The 23239-nt window shown below is 38.8% G+C and overlaps 1 protein-coding gene and 1 non-coding gene across 2 annotated transcripts; both read right to left on the minus strand.

Annotated features, from left to right (window-relative positions):
- Positions 1-7127: 7127 nt before the first annotated feature.
- trnaf-gaa (transfer RNA phenylalanine (anticodon GAA)) lies at positions 7128-7200 on the minus strand. Its single transcript has one exon. It is a non-coding gene; the product is annotated as a tRNA-Phe (tRNA).
- A 1486-nt stretch (positions 7201-8686) lies between these two features.
- Positions 8687-22378, minus strand: LOC131361213 (G-protein coupled receptor 22-like). Its single transcript, XM_058402191.1, has 2 exons — positions 22083-22378; positions 8687-12447 (listed from the first exon to the last, which is right to left on the minus strand). The coding sequence occupies exon 2, from the start codon at positions 12310-12312 to the stop codon at positions 10843-10845; it is 1470 nt and encodes a 489-aa protein (XP_058258174.1). The 5' UTR covers positions 12313-12447; positions 22083-22378; the 3' UTR covers positions 8687-10842.
- Positions 22379-23239: the final 861 nt, after the last annotated feature.

Genomic DNA, 23239 nt, shown 5'->3' on the forward strand with positions numbered 1-23239 from the left:
AAAATAAAAAAACAGCAAATGTAATCATTTTTTAAATCACCTGATTCAAAACTTCTTTAATACTATTCTATTGGTGTGCTGTGTTGCATTCTGTTTTCTTGACATAGACTCCAGATCCACTACACAACAACCAGGATAAAGCAGTTACCTAAGATGAATGGGTGGATGAATGGATGGATGGATGGGTAGATGGATGGATGGATATGAATGGATGGATATAAATGGATGGATATGAATGGATGGATATGAATGGATAGATATGAATGGATGGATGGAGGATGAATGGTTGGATGAATAGATGGGTGCCATATAATAATATTGCTACTGAGCTTTTTTGAAGAACCCAACAACACTTGAGAACACAGATGGATTAGTAGAAAATTTGAGTGTTAAATTATTTAACAGCGAAATAATATTAGGAATATTAAATTAATTAAAATGGCCCCAAAATTACAATGGCTAACTGAGAGACCTGTGTTACATACAAGGAAGATTAGATTTGGGATGGCAAAGTTATAGACTGGGTAGGTAGTCCTGAGAAAACAAATTGGTTAGATGAGTGAGTTGAGGTTTAGCAGTAGGAAATATACTGACTGTTACAGAAAAAAATAGACAGAAAAATTGAAGTGCTAAAATGGAAAAGGTTACGTCTACATGATGAAAAAAGTTTATATGAAAGCTCTGGCTATGCAGTGGTACAACAGGTAGTGCTGCCGCCTCTCAATGCAACTGTCTGACTCACTGATGCTGATTGAGATAATACTATATTTACATTTAAGTGTGCTGGTTCTCACTATTAAAATGAAAAGATCATCAGCTGAAAGAATGGTATTACATTATTTAAAAAACATGCAAAGGTACACACTGGTGATGACTGACTTTGTCAACAGTGAGAACACTGATAGTTAGTCAAAGCCCTGAGCGTGGAAAAATTCTGTACCAGGAACACAGAAATGCACACAAAGATTAGATTATGCTGAAGAGTTAAACAAACAGCATCATATCGAATCACTTATACTCCAGTGCAGAACAAAATGGCTCAATATGAGTCACCATATTAGATATCATTTTTATCCTGATGGGAGTAGTCTCTTCCGGGATAAAAATATTTACAACCACAGGGTTTATTGAATTGTTTAATGAGTAAGAATATGAATACTGAGCCTGTATTACTGTTTTTGCTTAAAAAAAGAGAAATAAACATGGATCAATGCATTTAAATTAAGAGCAGAATTTCCACTTAAGTAAAATACCTATTTACTCAGAAACTACACTGACCTATTATTGCTCTTGGTTGCACAATTCTTCGTGACTATAAACTGTTGTAGAAAGGACATTATCAACAGTTACATTATTTACTGTCCAGTGTCACCCAAATGAGCATGGGTTCCCTTCTGGGTCTGGTTCCTCTCAAGGTTTCTTCCTCATATTATCTCAGGGAGTTTCTCTTTGCCACAGTTGCCTCAGGCTTGCTCCTTAGGGATAAATGTTAGAGATAAATAGTAACTTAACTTTAAACTTTATAATGTTTCTGTAAAGCTTCTATACAAATAAATTGAATTGAATTGAATTTATTCAACTCAATTTCAACTTTTTGTTGTATTTATATATTTTGACCCTAAAGTCCATCAATTGTTTGGAGTGTAGAGTTTTGCATGTTCTTTCTACATTTACATGTGTTCTCCACTTTCAGTCTAAAAATATGCAAGTAGATGTATTGGCTATGGTAATTTGGTCCAAGGAGTGAATATATGTGCATGATGCCCTGTGATGGCTGGCATTCCTTCTAAGGTGAATTCTCCTGCTTTCTGCCAGGTGTTCCTGGGAAAGACCAGATCCAGACAAACATGCTACATCAGTTAATAAAGATGAATACATGATGATCATCTAGCAATAAAAGTAAAATGAAATGCAGAAAGTAGATGATTTTTGTTGGAAATGTGTGTTTCCAACAAAAAAATGATTTTTGTTGGAAATGTATGCTGTTACTATGGCAATCATGATAGTTCCTACCTCCAGTGGTACATATTCATTCCCTCCCTTTTACTCTTCTGTTTCTTTTCCATCCCTGCTTATTGCTGCCATCTTGCCTTTGCCATGGCTTTCTTCTCGCCAGGGTTTTCTTGAACTGTGTGTTGTGCTGTTATGTAAGCCCCTAAATGGAGGCCAAATGTGACCAGTGCACCAGTATGAGCTCGAAGTTACAAACTAATTAGAGCAAATTTACCAAACAGTGCATTTTATTCAAGCCATGCCTCAGCTTACTGATTTAAGTTAGTAAATTGAATTAAGCAAAGTGTGTGTGTATGCATGTTGACACATTTCCGTGAAGTTCCTGGAAGACCTTATTAAAAGGTTCATGGGGAGTCGGATGTAGAGATGGAAGAGAATGAGAACACACACATCTTTCCTCTTTCAGTGTTCTTTGGATGTCTGGACGGCACCTAAAACATTTACCCCTGACCTGTACATTTCCTACTGGTCTTTGTCTCAACAGCATCAGGCTCATTCACCCAAAGGTGATTACATCAATAGAGAGGGGAACACATGGGAAACAAGACAGAGAAAGACAGAGAAAGAAATAAGGAAAAGGAGAGCGTCCATTCACTTCTGTGAATGGGTATGACGCAAATTCTTGGCTGTTTTTGTGGCCCCGGCTGACCTCTGACCAACAATGTCTCTGTATCTACATTCTACAGCCAGTTAGGCCCAAACTTCTGCCAGATTCAAACCCCCAAAGCCTTTGACACACTGCTGCTGTAACAAATAGTTAGATTAATTATTAACATATCAACAATTTTAATATAAACACATCTTTAAAATAGGACATCAAGCTGTATGTTTACTAATATGTATATATGACAAAACTCTGGCTGTACATGAGTTTTAGCCCACAAATCATGTTTATAATCTATTATAAACTATACACTATACAAAAAAATTACAGATGAGATAAATATATCTATGTAAATATATAATTAAAAACTAAATATATAGACAAAAGAAAAAAATAGCAATAAAGTATATGAAAGAAATATTATACATTGTTTTAAAAATTCATGAGCACTAAGAGAGTGATGTTAGTTTTTTTAGATTTTTAATCATTACATATTGTAGAATATGCTAAACATTAAACTTGCAGATTGGTTTACTTCCTTGGTTTGCTGCTGTTGCCCATTTCTCCTCTCCCAATGCAGAGGAGTGTTACAAATTTCATTTACAGTTTTTTTTTTTACAATTGCTTAAGCACAATTTTAAAAACAAGGCTCATTTTGTCAAAACACTACACACAATTCACAGGTCCACACACACAAATAGCAGAACACTTCAGTTCTTTTGCAAAATGAAACACTTTGTTCAAAACTTTACATTAATTTAATAAAACCCAACTTTGACACCATATGGAACACTCATGGTTCATACATTCTGATTCTGTTTGATTCATTTACACACTGCTGTGCTCAATCTTAAACACTTGTAAATTTTATACTTTTCTAATGATATAGTCTGGGTTAGATTTTTTTGTTAGTGTAAAATACATGAATATTGAAAAAAAAACAACAACACGACACCAGTACTGTACATTGATGAAAATATTTATCTCACCACATTGTAAAACCATTCAATACATTCATGCTTTTCCAAAGGTTGCATTTCAAATCAGAACATATTCGAAATACAATATAGTACACAAACAAAAACATGTGGAGACAAAACAAAAGCATAAGTATAAAGTTTAAAAAAAGAAAAAGAAAAAACAACCTAAGCATCTCTTCGCCTAGCTGGATCTGGCCATAGCACTTCATACACATCACAGGCGATGTCGTCTCTCGCAAGACAGTGAGGGAAGAATCTTCTTGAATGGTGAATCCATCCTTGCACAGACCCTGCATCAATTAGGTCACAGGCCTCCTCCATGGCTTGAATGAGGGGAATCCTGACATAGGGCTGGAGATCGTAAACCTTCCACTGCCGAAAAAAACTCTTCAATGGGGTTGAGGAAGGGAGAGTATGGTGGGAGGTATTGGAGTGAAAATTGTGGATGATCATGAAACCAGCTTTGGACAAGAGCAGATCGGTGGAAAGATACATTGTCCCAGATGACAATGCATCTCATCTGCTTGGCATCCATTTGTTGTTCTGCTGTGATAATGTTGTGAAGTCTGTCTAAAAATGTGATAATGTGGACCGTGTTGTAAGGACCTAACTTGGCATGGCGGTGTAGGATCCCATTCTGTGTGATTGCAGTGCACATTGTGATGTTGCCTCCACGTTGGCCCGGTACATTCAAAATAGCTCTATGGCCAATGATGTTTCTCCCTCTTCTTCTTACTTTAGTCAGGTTGAACCCAGCCTCATCTATGAAAATAAATTCATGTGAGATTGGCTCACCATCAATTAGCAGAACTCAGAAAAAAAAGAAAAAAAAAATAGAGAACATGTAAAAAGGTTTTGTGTGCAGTGGACAATACTGAAGTGGACATTACTTACCTCCACATATTCATGCCGTAGGTCTTTTACTCTTTCAGAATTTCTTTCAAATGGCACTCGGTACAGTTGTTTCATCTGGATGTGATGCTTTTTAAGGATTCGCACCAGTGTTGTTAGAGAGACCTGATGGACATTATTGAAAACTGTGTGGTCATTCAGGATGTTTGTCTGAATTTCTCTAAGACATATCGCATTATTGGCCAAAACCATGTTTATAATAGCTCTCTCTTGTTCCGCTGTGAATATGGGGCCCCTTCCTCCTCTATGTTCTCGACCCTCAATCCTATGTTGATCAGTCAAAATACATGTTACTGTAAATGTCACAAGACAGCACACAAGACCTTGTCTCAAACATGGAACACAGTGAATGGTACCAAATAGTACTGATGGAGGTCATGTAGTAGGCTATATTGAACTGTAGACAGCAGAGAAAAGTTGTTTTTATACCTGTGCTCTTGGGCTGAAATCTCTGGCCAGCGTCTCTCAATGTCAACCCATGGTTTACAACATGGTCAACCAAGGTTGCTCAAATTGCATCTGATAAATTTGATCCCCGCCTTGTTTGTCCACGTCCTCCAGGTCTACCTCTTCCTCTCCCTCTTCCTCTCTCTACCCCCCTTCCTCCATGGACTGTCCCTCTCATCCTAACTCTTTCTCTTACTGCGACATTGCCTTCCTTTTTTGTTGAAGACAGGTAAACTCACTGGTTGCCTTTTTATAGTGCTTACACCTGATCCTTGAGTTTATAGTTACGCACCTAAGTGTCTGCACATGTGACGGCCATGTTTGATTAATTGGTTTATAGGGGTGGTATTTTGGAAAGCAGTGTCTTGAAATGGCAAAGAAGTGACATTATGTTAGATTTCTGTGTCTAATGTAGAGAAGTGTGTTTAATGTTTTGCAAAAAGTGTGAGGCTGAGAATGTGCTTATAGTTGTGCAGATCTGGGCTGAGGTTTTGCTCCTTGAGTGTAAGGTTTTAGTAACTGTGTGTTATTTTCAATTTTAGTGTGTAAGCAATCATAAAAAACTGTAACTCAAGATGTGCATTGTCATTTGATTCCATAACCCTGAAATCTAATCAATCTTTTGGAGAACTGTTAACTTCTTTTAATTAATTTACAGTTTTATTTAAGTACACAATGGTCATTCAGCGATCCCAATATAGCATTAATGACTGTGCAGGTAGTGGCTTTTAGCCAGTGACATTGCACTCCTGTGGTCATTTGTTCAAAGCTTACTAAAAGTGTAGTGTAAGCAGGACCTGCTGGTACTGCACCTGTTATAAAATAGCTTGTGTATCATATTGTTGTGTGCATGGGTATTGCTAAATAAACCACACTGTGCAAGTATCCACTATGGTTTGCCTACAACAGTGCTTTGCTCTCATAGACACTCAAGTGAATAATTTACACTTTTATATATATATATGTGTGCTTTATTAATTGTTACTCACATAAAAAAAATCCCATAATCCTGGCTACATAAAATACATAATAAATGTAAGAAGATATTTAATTCCTGTTGAAGGGCAGCATCTTTCCTTTTTTTTTAATGTACTAATAGTCAGAAAAGGATTTCTTTCTTTTCTTTCTTCTTTTTTTTTAGCCTTGCTGTTTTCAAGCTTCCTGTTGTCATAGTCTAACCCGAGGCTATGGGACCCCTTTTTTTATGACTGGACTCTGTTTGGACAGATGTCTGGACTGTTTGACGCACAAACACAAATACGAGAGCTCAACGTCAACGTGTCCAAATTAGATTTTACAGCCTATTACGCCACCCAGTGGTAAATTTCATCATTTAATTAAACCTTTATTTTTTTCTTTATTTTTTTACACGTGTTATTGGACAGTCACTGAGCAGAACAGGAATAACGGACGGGTATTTCTCGAATTTCATTCATATTCACTGGTATGTTTCTGGAAATCTATGGTCAATACATACAATAAATATATCTAATATATATTGTATATAATAAATATACATATATATAATAAATATCTGGATTTCAGTATATTAGCAATTAGACAGTGTGTGTGAGGTGTGTGTGTGTGTGTTTATGGGTGAAAGATTGTGTTAGTTCGTGTTAGTGTGTGTGTGTGTGTGTGTGTGTGAGAGAGAGAGAGAGAGAGAGAGAGAGAGATTGTGTTAGTTCGTGTTAGTGTGTGTGTGTGTGAGAGAGAGAGAGAGAGAGAGAGAGAGAATGAGAGAGATTGTGTTAGTTCGTGTTGGTGTGTGTGACTGGATGAGATTGAGCGAGAGAGAGAGAGAGAGAGAGAGTGTGTGTGTGTGTGAGAGAGAGAGAGAGAGAGAGAGAGAGTGTGTGTGTGTGTGTGTGAGAGAGAGAGTACTTTTTGTGTGGGTGAGATGGTGTGTTGTTTGTGTGTGAGTGCATGTTTGCAAGAGCAAGTGTGTAAGAAAGTCTGTGTGTGTGTGTGTGTGCTGTTCAATGTTTGCATTTTAATTTGGTGTTATCTAGAGATGGCCACAGCACCAATCACGCCATTAGATATTATGATGGGTCTTTGATCACAGACTGTACTGGGGAACAAAGTGTGTTCTGTTTCTGATTAAAGCACTTCAAAGAAAAAACAGAGTAGTTACTTGACCAAAGGTAGAAAAGTGGACCTCCACCTGCTGCCGAAACCCGGGATCGAACCAGGGACCTTTAGATCTTCAGTCTAACGCTCTCCCAACTGAGCTATTTCGGCGTGGGACACAAGGGTCCGTGTAATTTTATATAAGCAAACTATTGAATAGTTGTTTTTTTACTTTATGAATATATATATGTGGATTATATTGGATTTAAAACGCACTGGGTTTGTAGAGATTTGTAGTAATAATTACAAGGGGAAATATCCACTATTCGTTAGCAGTGTTGCGTAACGTTTCTACATTCCACCAAAAGAGGGCGTAATTTTCTAACACGTGAATTTAAGCAGCGTTTAAGCTTTCATTTACAAAGAAGACAAACGTTTCATATTCCGATTAAACTCTAAAATTTATACAAACCATAAAAAGGCAACGGTATCCTTTGAGTGCCTTTGGTTCCAATGTATCTTATTAAAATGGTAAGACTCTGGGTAGCATTGCAGATCCAGGACCCAGGCTCCTGAGCTAGGGTTAATGTCTGTACAGAGTGATGATCCCTCCGGGTTCTCCAGTTTCCTTCCATCTTTTAAAAACATGCCAGTAGGCAGACTGGCTACTCTTCCACTGTGAATTTAACTCACAAATTAGAGCCATCAAGCAGCAAAAGTGGGGAAATGTGGACGCCTTTATGTTTGCCTTGTGTTGGCGAATATCTATGTATTAACCGCCTCAAAACAGCAAACTGTATCGTTTTTATAATGTCTGTATATTGAAAGCAAATACTACTGAATACAGTACAACTAATTAAAAAAAGTAAAGAAGTAAAGACACTTTGTTTACTGTTGATGCTGTAGCCCTGTTGATTTGACGTTATATTAAGACGGGCTTCCTGATTTCTTGGGTTTTCCGAGTCCAAGGCTGGAAATTCAGAGTTGCAGATACCTATTCATCCAAACCTGAATGAATATGTCACCATGTGTGCATGGTGCCCTGCAGTGGAGTAGCATCTCATCCAGGATGCATTCACGCCACAGGCCCAGTATTTCGGGGATGCTCTCTGTATCCACTGTAACCCTAATCAGGATAAAGCAGTTACTGTCAATGAATGAATGGTATATTGTGTTAGGGACTTGGTAGGTTTTTTATATAATATAATGTTGTCATGGAGTTTTAAATCAGTAACATAAGTCTGTAGGAGGAAACTGCAAATTTGACAGAAATTAGCAACGGTCTGATGTTACATTATACCCATGAGAAACCTGTACGTGCAGTTTTACAAGCCTGTGCAATTACATCAGTTTTTGTGTGTGTGTGTGTGTGTGTGTGTGTGTGTGTCTCCCTGGTGGTACAGCCTACACACTGCTTTCATGCTATCTTACTGGAAACACAGACCAATATCCCACATTGCCAAAATCACAAATGGTTGTGTTTTTTAGAGGAAAAGAAAGTGGAAATATTTAATATGTGTGAAATGTTGGTTTATGTGTTTGTTTATTTTTTATTATTTCCCATTACGATGCACCGAGTTCTATCTATAAATTTCGTCTTATATATGAACAAACACACTGTAGGAAGATGCATTATTATACAAGAGGCTATGGGGGATAACATCTCATCTAAATGAAACTGTGAAATTTATTGATACACACATTTCAAACATACGTCTAAACAGCACAATGACATTATTGTACAATAATTACAGCATTATAGAACATGCAGTGCATGGTCAAAGGATGTGCATCTGACTCAACGCAAACAGTGTATGCGCTGAAAAAGAAACTTTGTAAATACCCGACAAGATTATACTGTGATCCTGTAGAGCTTGTGCCACTGACAATTTATAATGGAAAATAAAACCTCCCTCTGATCTTCTCATCTCCATATGGACTCCAGAAGAAACCAGCTAATGTGTGAGCAGTCTGGGGAGGTGTGCAGGGGCCTCCTGGGAATTTTTTCTCTGCCATCAGAGCTGTTCAAACGTTTTATAATGATGTGCAGAATCAAATGAGGCCCCATTCAGTTTATCTTCATAATATATTTTCAGCGACAGCTAAGGAAAACTAATCTAGTCTTACGCACCAATTATCATATATAATGGTCATATATAGCCCACGTAGAACAATTGGAATATAACTATACAAAGTTTGGATTTATTGACAATTTATAGACCTTTATCCATAGACAATATCCACTGAGTCCACTGGAAAGATCACAATTTTCAACACAGTTGTATGTTAAAAGGGCATGTGAGGTATTCTGCATATAGAGTTTAATATTCAACTTGCTTATGGACCTGCCTAGTATTGTGTTTTCTGATACTGACTCTGTAAACATGGTACTGTCTTTATAGACTTACCACATACTACACTGTGGCTATAAACATTTACTGTATGTACAGTGATAAGCTTCTACTATCCACTTATCGAATTTATAAATAAATATATTAACACACATCCCGTGTGTTTAATTGCTAGCATGTACACCGACCCTCAGCAATGCGCACTGACTAAAACTGAACTTGTACACTAACATGGACCTAGCATTTTAGCCAGGGTGTTGTACACCTTCATTTTGAGGTTTCAGCATTCCGAAAACAAATCAGCAGAGGAACGTACCACCTCCTAAGCAGGAGTCAGACTTTCCTTGGCAGAACAGTCATTTTCTTTGCAGAAGTAATTAGTGATAAATAAAGTAGCATTTAGGAACACTTTCATTCCCTGTGGAATGTCCATGTGGAAAATAAACAGCACATTCAACACCACAGTACTCTTGTGAAGAGATATAAGGCATGGTCTGGAATGTTTTTGCCCTTGTAGCAGAGAATGCTTTCACATGCATCCAAATGATAAAGTATAGTTATTGTACATATAGTTTACTGTAAGCTGCTATTGAAGATTAGTGCCTTGTTGAGTACTCTCAAAGAGCAAGTTTACCATTATGTAAACATGGACTTGAGTCCACATTTATAGTCCATATCTAACTCAGTGCGAACAAATGTGTAGGTGTATAAGAGGAGGCCAGGGTCAAGTCTAGATAACTGAGCGCTTGAGCTTTTGCATCAGCTCTCTCCTCATGCTCTCCTCATGCTTCGCTGGTGATAGTAAAATTTCCTAAACAACAGTTGCTAAGGAGGCCCAGAGGTGGCTTCTGTGTCTTATCTCTAACAAGAATGCTAGTTAACAAACAAATGAGCTGCTTAATTGGCACACCTGTGCCATTCTCCACTTGACTTCAAGTTGCAAATATTGCAGATTAGCTTATTACTGAATATTATACAATTCTGTAAAATATATTATGATATGCACAGTTATGCCTAAATAAATAAAATTCATATTGCACAATTACAGTTTGTATATTACAGTATATTACACAAACAAACAAACAAACAAACAAATAGGTCCTGGTGTTTGCACTAAAAATGTATACTACAAATTAAAACAAGTTTAAAATAGATCTTTCGGTAATACTCCAGCTTATTGTTATAACTTTCACATTGAAAATAATGCTTTTAATATGAGTAAAATGGTAAATAAGTGAACATTGTTAACATTGTAAATCTGCACACAACTGGCAAAGAATACACGTTAAAACATTTTTTAGCCCACTGATTATTATGAGTCTACTGATTGTGTTCATTGTGACCTCTTTATTAATAAGGGCAACCCACTTCAAACTCTGCCTGATAAGGCCACAACACAATTTATTTTCTCGATGTGCTGTTACTGGACGAATATACGAACCAAAGTTCTTGTTGCTTGATTTCAAAGTGGTTCTGTTAGGCATCGATCTGTAGCATCACTGCCTTCTAAACGGAACTTACGTCCCTGTCGTGGCTCTACCCAGGAATTGTGGATGACAGTTCCACCTGGGGAAGGGTCCACTTGCAGCAAGGACACCACCCGCTTCTTTACTTTGGCCCTGAGAGCCCGGCGGAGCTTCTGCCTGGTGAAGGCATACAGCATTGGATGAGATATGGTGGTGCCATAGGCCATGGCCAAAAACCACAGGCGCACTCGAACAAGAGCATCGCTGGGACCTAGAGTCAGGATTAGAATATTTGCCACAGATATAGGTGCCCAGCAGCCTAAGAAGCTGCATATAATAATGAGGGACATCCTGAAGACCCGTCGCTGACGCTCTCGCCTATCTCTGTGCCTCCTTACAGCTCTGCGAAGAGCAATGATGGCCGAAACTGAAGCCTGAACACCTACGGCTGGAGCAGGTGGTGTTGCAGTGGTGGCACTAACCAGTGGGGTGGAGGACAGAGGTGGAGGTGAGGTTGCTGTAGGAGTTGGGACTGGAGAAGTGATAAGCGGAGGATGTGTCAACTGCTTGGTCTGGTTTGTTACTTGGGCTCCTCCCTCAATATCCGCTGAGCCCCCCTTTTTTTTCCGTCTCCTCTGTCGCCCTCTACAGGTTGCTCCACTACGACGCTGACTCCTCCTCATGTGTGATCCAATACGAATGTTGAGCGCTCGAAGAATTCTTGAGTAAGTGAAGAGCATGACCACTACAGTGACAAAGAAAATGGGCACCTGCAGTAGGATGTGGTAGTACATTCCGAGGGCTGTGTAATAACCTTGTCCTCCCACACAAAGTAGTGTCCTGTTACGCCAAGCTGGTGCCAAGGAGCTGCTGGCCAACCCATTCTCTGGTTCTGATGAGAAAAAGTCCACCTCTATGAAGGGGATGAAGAAAACTGCAAGAGACACGGCCCATACAGCAGCCAACAGGAGCGCTGCCCATCGAGGAGTAAGGAAACGGTTAGCAGGCCGCACAGAGATATCATAGCGGTCCAAACTGATGACTAGCACATTAATGGCTGTAGAGATGCTTGCAAATGTGACACAGGCTTCATGGAAGCAGCAGATAAGTTCCAGGTTGCGACCCGCTGGCAGCAGCACTACAACAATTGTTAAGGGCAGACAGAGAACACACACAACAATGTCCAGGACGTGTAGGTTGACCGTTACCATGTTACTCACAGAATCGACCAGGTTGGACTGGGAGCAGTAAAGCACTAGCACTGTCAAGTTACTGCTAAAGCCCAGCACCAGCTCCAGTAAGAGAAAGCAGGTAAGTGACACCTGGAAACCGATTGGATAAGGCATATGCCACCCAGTGTCAACACTTTCTCCTATTGGCCCCTCGACACTGGTGATGCTGGCCAGCGTTCCGGCCCCATCACTGGTCTCCAACTGGAGCTGCTGAGTGTAACTCTCTGTCCCCATCTTGTCTGGGTGCTGACCTCATGCACTTTGACAAGTCCTGTCGCCCCTCATGCAGGACCATGACGACTGGCCCACAGCATAATGGGATCTCGTTGCCAGAGCACCATGCAGTCAACAAGCAAGGGGAAGGAAGTTCTAGAATAATAAGATACAAGAGATTTAGGCAGTTAAAGCACATCATATGCAGACGATGAGCAGCTATGCAGTTAACCCTGATCGTGAAGGATGAGCTGAGAAAAAAAATCCTTAATTAATGTAATTCTTGTACTTTAGAGTAAGAAGTCTGATTAGCAGTTTTGTTTCCTGTCTGTAAAAGAACTGCTGCTGTGTCAGGATATAATCTTCGCACTAGCAATCTATTCTCTCTGGGTCTCTCTCTCTCTATTATTGCCTTGGTTATCAAAGAAAGATTTGTGCTGATGTTAGTGTGCACAAGTGTAGACTTACAAAAACAGACCCAGCCTCATTGCTGTATTACGGAATTGCTCTGAATGCACACAATTGCTGAGGTATCCATAAATTTTGGTATTTTTCTATTTTTCTGTAGAGAGGATATAGTGTTCATGTCTTGAAGTGCTACACTGACAATGCCCCAGCTGCTACATATGGCCCTGCTATTCAAACCGCTACACACCTACAGAATAATGAGCATCAGATGTTGCAGCTTATGGAGAAAGGTTGCCATGTACTGGCGAACTTTCATACCATGCTGCCTTTAACTGCAGAGACATGCTAAATGATGCAAATATATGAAATATGTAAGTAAAATGTGATATGCTTTGGAATATTGAAGCATTGCATTGAATAAATTAATAAATCTCCAATGTAATATCAGAGACCCAGACTGTGAAAAAGCTGTATTAATATGAATATTAATGTGCCTTCAGTGTATAGCGTCATAAATAACCGCTCAACATTAGGAAAAGCACATTATTTCTTTGACTCTTGTCTTTTAGACAAGTGTTTAAATTTTTTATATTAAATTTTACATTTATATATGGAGCTTCTCACAAATGTACATAGATTTACATAAATTTGTCATGTTAAAAAAGCTCAGCATCACACACAGATTACATTATTAACAACTAAGGGTAAACTGTTATTTATTTTAAAATGCTTTATCTGTTTAGGAATAGTAATCATTGCGGTAAGTCAGCAGCTGAACTTAACATTCAGTGTGTGAATAAAATGTCTCAGTTGATCCAATGGCACAAAGTTGCTGAAGGATTCAGTAAACAGCAGCTGCTGTTTCTTAGGTCCTTGTTGTTATTTCATTTAAAGAGCCTACAAAATGACATCCTATGAACCACATACAGTCACTTGCCCCGGCTCCAAACTAATATTTTGTACTTATGTATGCATGAACCAAATAAACATTTTCTTAGACTGATAGCCTACTATTCACTTCTATTATCGTTGCCATAGCAACAGGGCTAGGGGGCGATCTTAACAGGAGGCCAGATGTGGCTGAATGTTGCTGATGTGTTCTGCTTTTATTGTTTGTATCATATTACCAAAGTATCATTGCATGGCTAAAAAGGATTAAAAACAGTTTAACTCTGGTCGCCTCAGGACAAGAAAAAAAAAGTAATCCTTTGTTCAGATACAGCAGGACAGAGCAAATGAGTCAGGCACAACAATAATGCGGCACAAATTGGCTGAATAATGTAGAAGTAATATAGTTGTATATAGGAAATGTGAGAGAAAAAGATGCTTGCTGAGTGATATGGTTTCTCTCTCTCTCTTTTTTGGTCCCTTATCCCCCCTTTTTACCCTGCATCCTCATCTCTGTCTCTCTCTCTCTTGGTTCCTTATTCCCATTCTCCTGTATCCTTTCCTATTTCTCCCCCTCTCTGTCTCCTTTCCTCTCATCACCCGTTGATCCTCTCCTCTCTCCCAGCTTGTAGTGCAGATTTTCAAGCTGGCTGAGAGCGTGAGTAGACTGCCTGATGTTTGCTGTGTCAGAGATGAGGACGCAGAGACAATAACTGACAAGCAAAAGGGCCCGGTGTTTTGTTTTCTCTCTCCTATTGTACTGCGGCCAATGACAAAGCACATTTGATGGGTTAAGTGTAGACATCTCCATTATTGATGCCTTCTGACAGCGGAATTGGCTTTGTGATTCTTGGTCTCACAACAGGACAATATGAAGAAAAGGTGGGGGGAGAAAGGGGGCTTGTGGTTAGAGACATACTGAGGATGATGGTATGGCAATCTCATTTTACAGGTAAACATGTCGCTCCAGGAGTAAAAACGCTGCTGTGGTTTTCTCGCTCAGACTGAAGGCACAGAGCTCCCAAAGGCCATACTCTCTCCCCCTCCTTAATCTGTTCTGTTGTGATAAAGCAGCATTATTGTCAGTGCCACAGTGTAGGTCAAACCCAAATCGAGCCAGCCAACATACTCCAGACCATCTGGATAAAGATACAATTTAATACCACCCAAGCCAATGATTTGCCAAAGGGAGAGTGGTTAAGTGTTGAAATAGCAAGGTTAATTGCAGTGGGTGTTTAAATGTTAGACAAATCATAGCTTAGGAGCAGGACCTCAACTGATAAAACACCCAGGCTTGTAATGTAGGGTTGTGTGAAGTAAGAGGAAACACGGGAGAGGTGAAGTTCGAGAGGTGCTTTCTGAGGGATAACAGAACACAGAATCGCTCCCACAAGTGAGTTCTCGGGATTATACTGGAAGTATATCAGAAACCTGTTTACACATTGTCTAATATGTGGCTACAGCCTCAAGCTCTGTTTCCTGTCTAAAGTTTAAGGTATAAATCACTGCCAGGTTTATTCTACACGGTGCTTACAAATGAGAGATTAAAGACAAGCAGGCATTGATTTTCTGATGGCTTAAAGATCTAGCGGTTGTGTCTGTGACTATGAGAGAATCCAATTTAAGCTTCCTCTGACCCCATCCCCCAGGTCTAGAGCCTATCACTGACCATGGATTACTACATATAAAAGGTGACAAAATGATGTGTGTAACTAGTGCTCTCTCTCTCTCTCTCTCTCTCTCTCTCCCTCCCAAGTATACATACAGAATAATAGTACATTAAATGCCATCAAATAAAAAATATAGAATTATACACACACTATCACACTAGTATAAACTTATGTTAAATGTAACTTCATCATAAAGTAATAAATAAATAGTTGTGGGAGAGCTGTCAGTGACCTTACTTTGGTCACTACAGTGGATCTTACTTTGGACATTGCGCTCAATTACTTTGCATGTCCTTGATTATTTATATGATCTGATTTTTACCTCCTCTATGTGTGTCAAGCTACTAAACTCTGTGAGTGGGCATAAGCATATAATTGCTTAGTATCTAAACTTAGATTCTCGCAGCTAAAGCCTCTAAATACTTTATTCATTCTGACACAGCCAAGCCTTTTCCCAGCAATAGGAAACTGGATATACAGCGACTGTGTTGTCAATTGTGGTCTTGTTGATAAGGCTGCTGTGTGTGTGTGTGTGTGTGTGTGTGTGAGAGAGAGAGAGAGAGGCCCAGGTGCTGTTCTAGCTAACATGCACTTCCTAATGAAGTCCCCTGGCGTGTAGGTACACTATAGGCCAATTGTACCCAAGCAAACTGCAATTATTCAAAAAATAAAAGTATAAAAGTTTTTAAAAGCGCTTTACAGTTAGTCTGCTAACAACCAACACAGCACATGTTTATTGACATCTAATCAAGGTGAAGTCAAGTGTTTACTGTTACTGAATTTCTCATCAATCGAATCGGCTGTGGGGTAAAAATGGATTTAGAAAGATGATGTTATTCCACACAAGTAACACACCTGCGAAAACTTCACAAATCGATTGCTCAGGCCGTTATTAAAGCTTTTGAAAGACTTTATTTCATGTTACTTTGGCGTGTAGTGTTGGATGGTCTAGCAACCTTTTTTAAATAGCATCCCTAGTGCAATAGTTTCACTGCATAAGTCTCACCGTAACCACTGACAGAATCAGTCACATCATTTATTTCAGTTCAAACAGTCATGCTAATAGTCCAAGACTTGATGACACAGATGACTAAAGCTTCTAATGAAAGGCTAATTATCCTTCTCACATACGTAGTACAGGGGCACGTGTGTTGTGTGTTCGACTACACAAACTGCAAGGTAAAAAACACAATGCTTGAGGTGCATTCTCTGTTCTGTGCTGTTGTGTCAGGACACTAAAGAGTCTTTTACTCAGTGCACACAAAACACTTACTAAGAGCACTGAAAGCTTTACACTGAAACCACAATCTATGCTTCTTTATAAAAAATGATATCCACTTTAATGAAATGTTAAGTGAACGACGTCTTATTGACGTACTGTGAGCTTGCCTCCTCATAAAAGAATGACCTCCCTCCTTTCAAACTGCCTGAGAGAGCTGATCATTCTGACACGCTGTGTTTTACAATGTCTATTTTGTTCACTTAACCAGATGGTGAGAGAGTCGCAGACATGTCTAACGCGGTCTTTAGACACATGTGAATTAAAAAGTAGCACTGGGACCTCAGCTTCCAGAAAGGCACAGTCTTATTAAAGGTTTCTCAGAATTCTAAATGGTTTTCCTCACACACGCATTCTTCACAATTAAGATCCACTGACTGCAAAAGAGCGTGATAAAAAAGAAAGCAATTTTCTTGATTTACTCCTGAGTGTAATGACATTTTAATTAAGAAACAGATGTACATTCATTATGATATGACAAAATGTGTCGGGTTTTCGAATTAGAGACGGAATACTGGTAACTCTTGCAGACGGATGCATTCAGGGGCAACTGAACGTTAGAATAATCAAGACTGATAAAGAGTAAGAGATAAATATTAAAATAAATAAATAAATAAATGTAAGTAGAGTGTTATGCTGAACTGCCCTGTGCTCCTCCACACACCTCCTACTCATAAATCTCTCCCAGAAAGAGAGAGAACGAGAGATAGAGATGGCAGCCCACACAGACGAGTAGGCACGATATTTCATTACAGCTGAAACTATCCGCCATAAAACGTGACACCACTCTGCATCCTCATGCAACAAAATAACAACACCATAAAACACTATGTGTTGATGAGGGCAGGCGGTCCAGTATGTCATCCTTCTAATTATGTGCTTGCCCTAATGACTACTACAACTAAATAATAAGCCTCACAGTTCATCATTGTGCAAACTATAAAGCATCAAACCAACATCTATCCACAACCAATTATAGAAACAGCACCATAAACATCACCAATTACAGAAACATCACTATAAACCACAACAGAGTAATTCTGCATGCTAGACTCCTGTTACTAAGCTTCTCGTTCATCTGTGACACTCAGATGACAACTTGTGTTCTGGTGGTGCTGCCCCTGTAGTCATATTTGCTACGGCACACTATATCACCTCAATGAGTTATTAAAGTCTGCATTCATTGTCAAACCATGTGACATGCAGAGAGGGGAGTGTTATTTTTTTTAAAGCTCTTAATGGATTTTACATTGAGTTGTTTTCACAGCTAAGAAAGAATGAATTTCTGGACATATTTAGAAAGATTATTGTGTGGCTCAGATCAAATGCATGGCAGATGGCTGATTGCACTCAATTTACTTTCAAGGGAGAGACTGCTATTTTTGGTGTACTGGATAAAACCAGACAAAAATATTTTCCCCTTAAGTCGTAACATTTTTCCATTAAAAACACCATTTACAGTGAATAGTGACGTGATCTCGCCCCTTTACACTGTGCCACAATGCTGATCCCCTTGGTGATGTCTGGTGATGGTCAATAAAGTATGGTTATTAATACTTTCAAATCCATACACTTGGCCGTCTGGGTGAAGCCCACAGATAAGATCCGATTTGCCAGTAATGGCCCATTTTTGGAACAGAAATAACCGTTCGATGAGACATGCACCCTTGAAAGCGTTCTAGTCATTTCAAGCCTTCTCCGGTCACATTCAGAGAGTGTAGTATGAACTTACACACAGTGTGGCTGCGAATGGTCATGACCTTTTCATCCACAGTGTGAAAAAAACAGAAAACCCAATTACGCACGTCTGTGCACAGATTAATGCACTGAGAAAAGTCCAAGCTGAAGAAACCTGCTTTTCTTTTCCTGCCACTGGAATAAAGGCCACTAAACATTGTACTGTATTACTATACTATACATCTTCATTATTTACCTCAGGAGGAGTACAGACAGTAAACAATGAGCAGAACATCAGCCATACTGATAGTGACAGATGACCTGCAGATAATCATTGTATAAGAAGGAAAATGTCCTTGGGTTCCAAATGGGAAATAATCTACACAATGTTTTCTTTTCTAAAACAGCCACTCATCAGTTTGATCTAATTAGAGATGACATATCACTTTTTCTTTTCGGAAAAACAATACTGATATTATCGATATTAGTCAATATCAATAGCTAGCCAATATGTTTCTTTGTTAAAGACTACGAAGCTTTAAAATGATTTTTAAACTGAAGCAGCATTCGCACAAAAATCATTTACATTGCCAAATACAGTGTAAGCTATAACCATAAAAACAGGGTAAGTTTAGTGTAAAGCATAAGCATGATTATAATCCCAACCCAAATACACTAACGTCTCTTTAAATGTAAACATTTACAGAACCAGTAAACATATTCCAAATCCAATTTCAATCTTTTCCATTTGTTACAGGATCCAATCAAATTCATTATTTATTCCCTGGTATCTGATGCACCATTTACTGCTGGTATTGGCCTGATACCAATCCTGACTATCAGATTGGTGCCATCTCTAATAATTACAGCTAAATGTCAACATGGAGACAAAATGAATCTTACAAATGCCCATTTCAGCACACGCACTCATACTCTGCCAGAAAACATTCAGAGAACAGAAAAATGCCTGTAAAGCCATTGAGGCCGAGCTTTGACATCAAATCAGTGGGTTTTCTTGTATGAATATGCTGTTAAAAAGACGTGCATCAGATTACAGCAGCACACACTGAAGAACACATCAACACAGGTAAGAGGTTTGATGTCTTTTCTCTTGCTTTCAGATTATTGAACATCTGACAAGCCACTAGCTGTTTACACAGAGGCATATCATCATCATCAACACACACACACACAACAAGCTGCAACGAGGAAAATAGCAGCCAAATATGTGTCTCTCTTATGATCATTTCAGATCATAGCCTTTGGTAAAAACATTAAAACATTCTTAACTACTGATATGCACAAGCGAGTATTACGTAAGGACATTATTACAATACAACAAAAAACTATGAAATGACAAATTTATAGCCAGTGACTGAGAATTAGCAGGATGGAAACAAGCATTTCACGTCGGTTCCTATTGGGTGGAATAGTCTCTGTAGAACTAACTGCAATTTTAAATGATGCAGAAACGAATCTCCAGTTTTGAGGATCTTTTATACACATTAATAATACAACACTAAGCTTTTGCAGAATATAAAATAGGAAATAGGTGGTATGCAAAAGCAGAGAGTCAGAGAAAGAGAGAAAGATAGATAGAGATAAAGGGAGTCTCGGACATGGAGCCATTTGGCTGAAATGATGAAGTTTCTTATCTAGAGAAAGAGGCAATTAGAACACAATTAATCTAATTCATCTCCTGGCAACGGAGTGAGCGAGGTAGCGAGGAAGAGAGAAAGATGAGAAGACAGTTTAATGGTAATAGATGTCTCTGTCTGTCAAGAGGTTAACTTCCATTCATATTGGAAGCACACAAGCAAGCAACCCTGTCATTGAGATTCCACTCCTCTCTCAAATATGCTTTTCACCTCATCATCTTCTGCATAACCCCTTCCCTTTCCTCCACTGCACATATCATTTCATCTGGTGCTAGCCCCGTCTGACTTTCCTTCTCCAACTATGAGGTATTTTGCTCTGTCTCTTAGTCTGATTTGCCCTTACACTCCCTAGAAGTTTACACCATCTCACATTATCCCTCTCTTATTTGGACGTAGAGAAGGGATCGCTGCTTTCATCTCACAATACCCTTGTCACACAAGTAAAATCGGAGGGAAGGCATAGATTCTTCTTCGCAGTATGCAGAAAAAGAAAAAAAAAAACAGAGAACAAGCAAGATGTGGAATATTGATGCAGTATGAACCCTGGGATCTATCCATAAGATAAGATGTGCAACTGAAACACAGGGCCATATACAGTATAATGTGTATATTTTATACAGTATGCATCATATTAGATCATTCAGCAGTTAGAAATCCCATTATCACTGAATGTTAAAATTTAAAAACATCTGTCCGGTCATTTATACTGAATATACTTTCTTACTCCTGTGAACCTTTCAGGAATATATGTTTTCCTGAGTGTATAAAGTCTCAGGGGATTCTGGGAAAGATATAAGGTCTCGGAATTGAGGTACTATGCATCTGTGCTCTCTGTAGTCACACAATAAAGCCACCTGGCGATTCATATTTCATTTATAGTTCAGATGTATATAATCATGTTTATGTGTGCCTCTTTAAACAGATAGATATCACAGACTGTAATATTAGTCGTCTTTTTCTCCCTGAATCAAATAATGAATTTTTAATTAGGAGATTCATTCACTGCATCCATGCTTCTAAGTCACAGTGTAAAGTGAACCTCTTTCATTTCCAAGTATTACAGCTTATTAACCACACACTACACTGAAAGCAGGACTAAATGATATGATATAATAGCGATAATGTGATAAATCATATCACAAAGTACACTTTTCTGAGATATTCGATATTTTCTGAACTATTGAATATTGTTGCTTTTTTTATTTCTGAAAGTAACTTTTTAATAGCTTGTAAATAAAAATTGACCTTTTAAACGTTCTTTTAACTTTTAAAATGTTTACATTTTGTTATGAATTTTTCTACAATTTCTTACAATTTAGAAATAAAATGTTTTCGAAGTAAAAGAAAATGTTTAAACAGACATTAAACAAAGTATAGTTTTTAAATGTAACACTACTCTATTCCTGCTCTTACCACTACTATAATCCTTTGCAAACTATATATTAAGAGCCATATCTTGTATCACAGAAAAGCCTTCAAGAAGCGTGAAAAGATATTTTGGTCATATCTCTCACGCCTAAATAGAAAACGATGCACATGCTATTGATTCATCTATTCTAGATGCTATTCTATCTATGCTAGATCTATTCTATGCTATAAGCCAAAGGACTGGAAGTGTGCGATCATCAGGACTCGAGAATCTAAAGCAGATAATAGCTGTGCAGAGAAAAACAACTCTGAAATCTTCATTTGATGACTGGAAATCAATTAAGTGACTAAGGACAGATAAAAGATCAAAGATTTTCAACACGCTGTCCCTGGTTAGATAAGTACTTCTCGTCAGTTGTAAGGTTTAAAAGGCTCTAACATGCTTGTCATGCACTGTTTGCTGTATCTGTTGATCTGGATGAATACATCACTGCGCACGAATCATGCAGATACAACAAGCTACTGACTGAGCAGACACTATATGCGCTGTGGGGAAAACAAACAAACAAACAAACAAACAAAAAACAGTTATCTATGTATTAAAAGGTAAAAATAACAACTAAAGACAGCTCTTTTCCAGGGATTACCAATAATGTATTATAGATTTGCCCTAAGTGCACTGATAACTGCACAGGACAGGCACAAAAACCAGACAATCAAATTCATGCAATTGTACACATATGCCATAAATACCTATTATGCACGTGTAAGAGGTAAAAATGCATTCCGCAGTGTTATGCCGTGGTGATGACACCGAGATGTTTACAACTATCCATAACTTACCTCGCGAGCCCAGGAGCGGACGGTCTCCGCTACATTCCCGGACAGGTGTCTCTCTCTCTCTCTCTCTCGCTCTCTCTCTCTCTCTACGTGTCGTGAACCTAAGGCGTTAGATTTCATATATTATTTAAAAAATGCATCATAGTGTGCCACATGGCAAGTTTAATAGCTCATCATATTATAACAATATGATGTGACAGCGTGGCATTTTGCGTGCAAACGGTCTAATGTGCGCTGTACGGCAGGCCAGCAGGAGGCTGCAGGTATGCGTGCGCTGTAGTATCGGGTAGACTCTGAAGCACATGCACACTGCGGCGGGAGTAGCAGCGCGCGCGCACCGGCTCTGGACTGTGTGTGTGTGTGTGTGTGTGTGTGTGTGTTTGAGCGCCGACCAATAGCGAGACGGCTGCAGGCACGAGGAGGAGGGAGAGGCCACCCGCTGGAGTGACACGGGCTGCCTTCACGTGCTGTCCGAATTGTCGTAAATGAAGATTACGAGCCAATTAAGACAAGGGTCTACATTGGACAATTATTAAAGACTCTCCAATAACATGTCTTCTCCATTTCAAATTATACGATGACAATCTTTTAATTATAGACAGGATTAAAGAATATTAATAAATTCTGGTTACGTCATCAATCATCAAAGCTGCAAATAAAAAAGTAGCAATCCTCAAAGGGAGCATGGAGTAATGACGATCATTTCCTTTCCATAAATTCATTTTCTCTAATAGCATATTAACATTTGTTACAACATTATATAACTGTGTCATAGCATCCTCCAGTTGGTTATTTCTAGATGAGTTTCATAGCTGACGCACTGAAATTTTAATAAGAAATTACTAACACTGCCAGAACTATGTTTGGTGACCAATCTTCATTCACAATGGCCCAAATCAGGTGACTAAGACCACTGATTGCAACTCACTACCAAGAATTCTTTCACAATGGCAGATTTTCTTCTGTATCAGTAGTATAAAACTGGTTTACACCAACCTCCAAACTCATAAATGTATTCGCCTTGGGGATTTCCTGTGACACCTGAGTTGCTGAATTATGACCACTGTTCAGCTGTGTCGCATACTTCCATGCGGAAAGCAATAAAATCCATGCAGAAGGCTGGCACACAAATATGTACAAATATTTAGACATTGGACCCT

This window comes from Hemibagrus wyckioides, linkage group LG11 (assembly GCF_019097595.1).
Source record: "Hemibagrus wyckioides isolate EC202008001 linkage group LG11, SWU_Hwy_1.0, whole genome shotgun sequence".
Lineage (NCBI taxonomy): Eukaryota > Metazoa > Chordata > Actinopteri > Siluriformes > Bagridae > Hemibagrus > Hemibagrus wyckioides.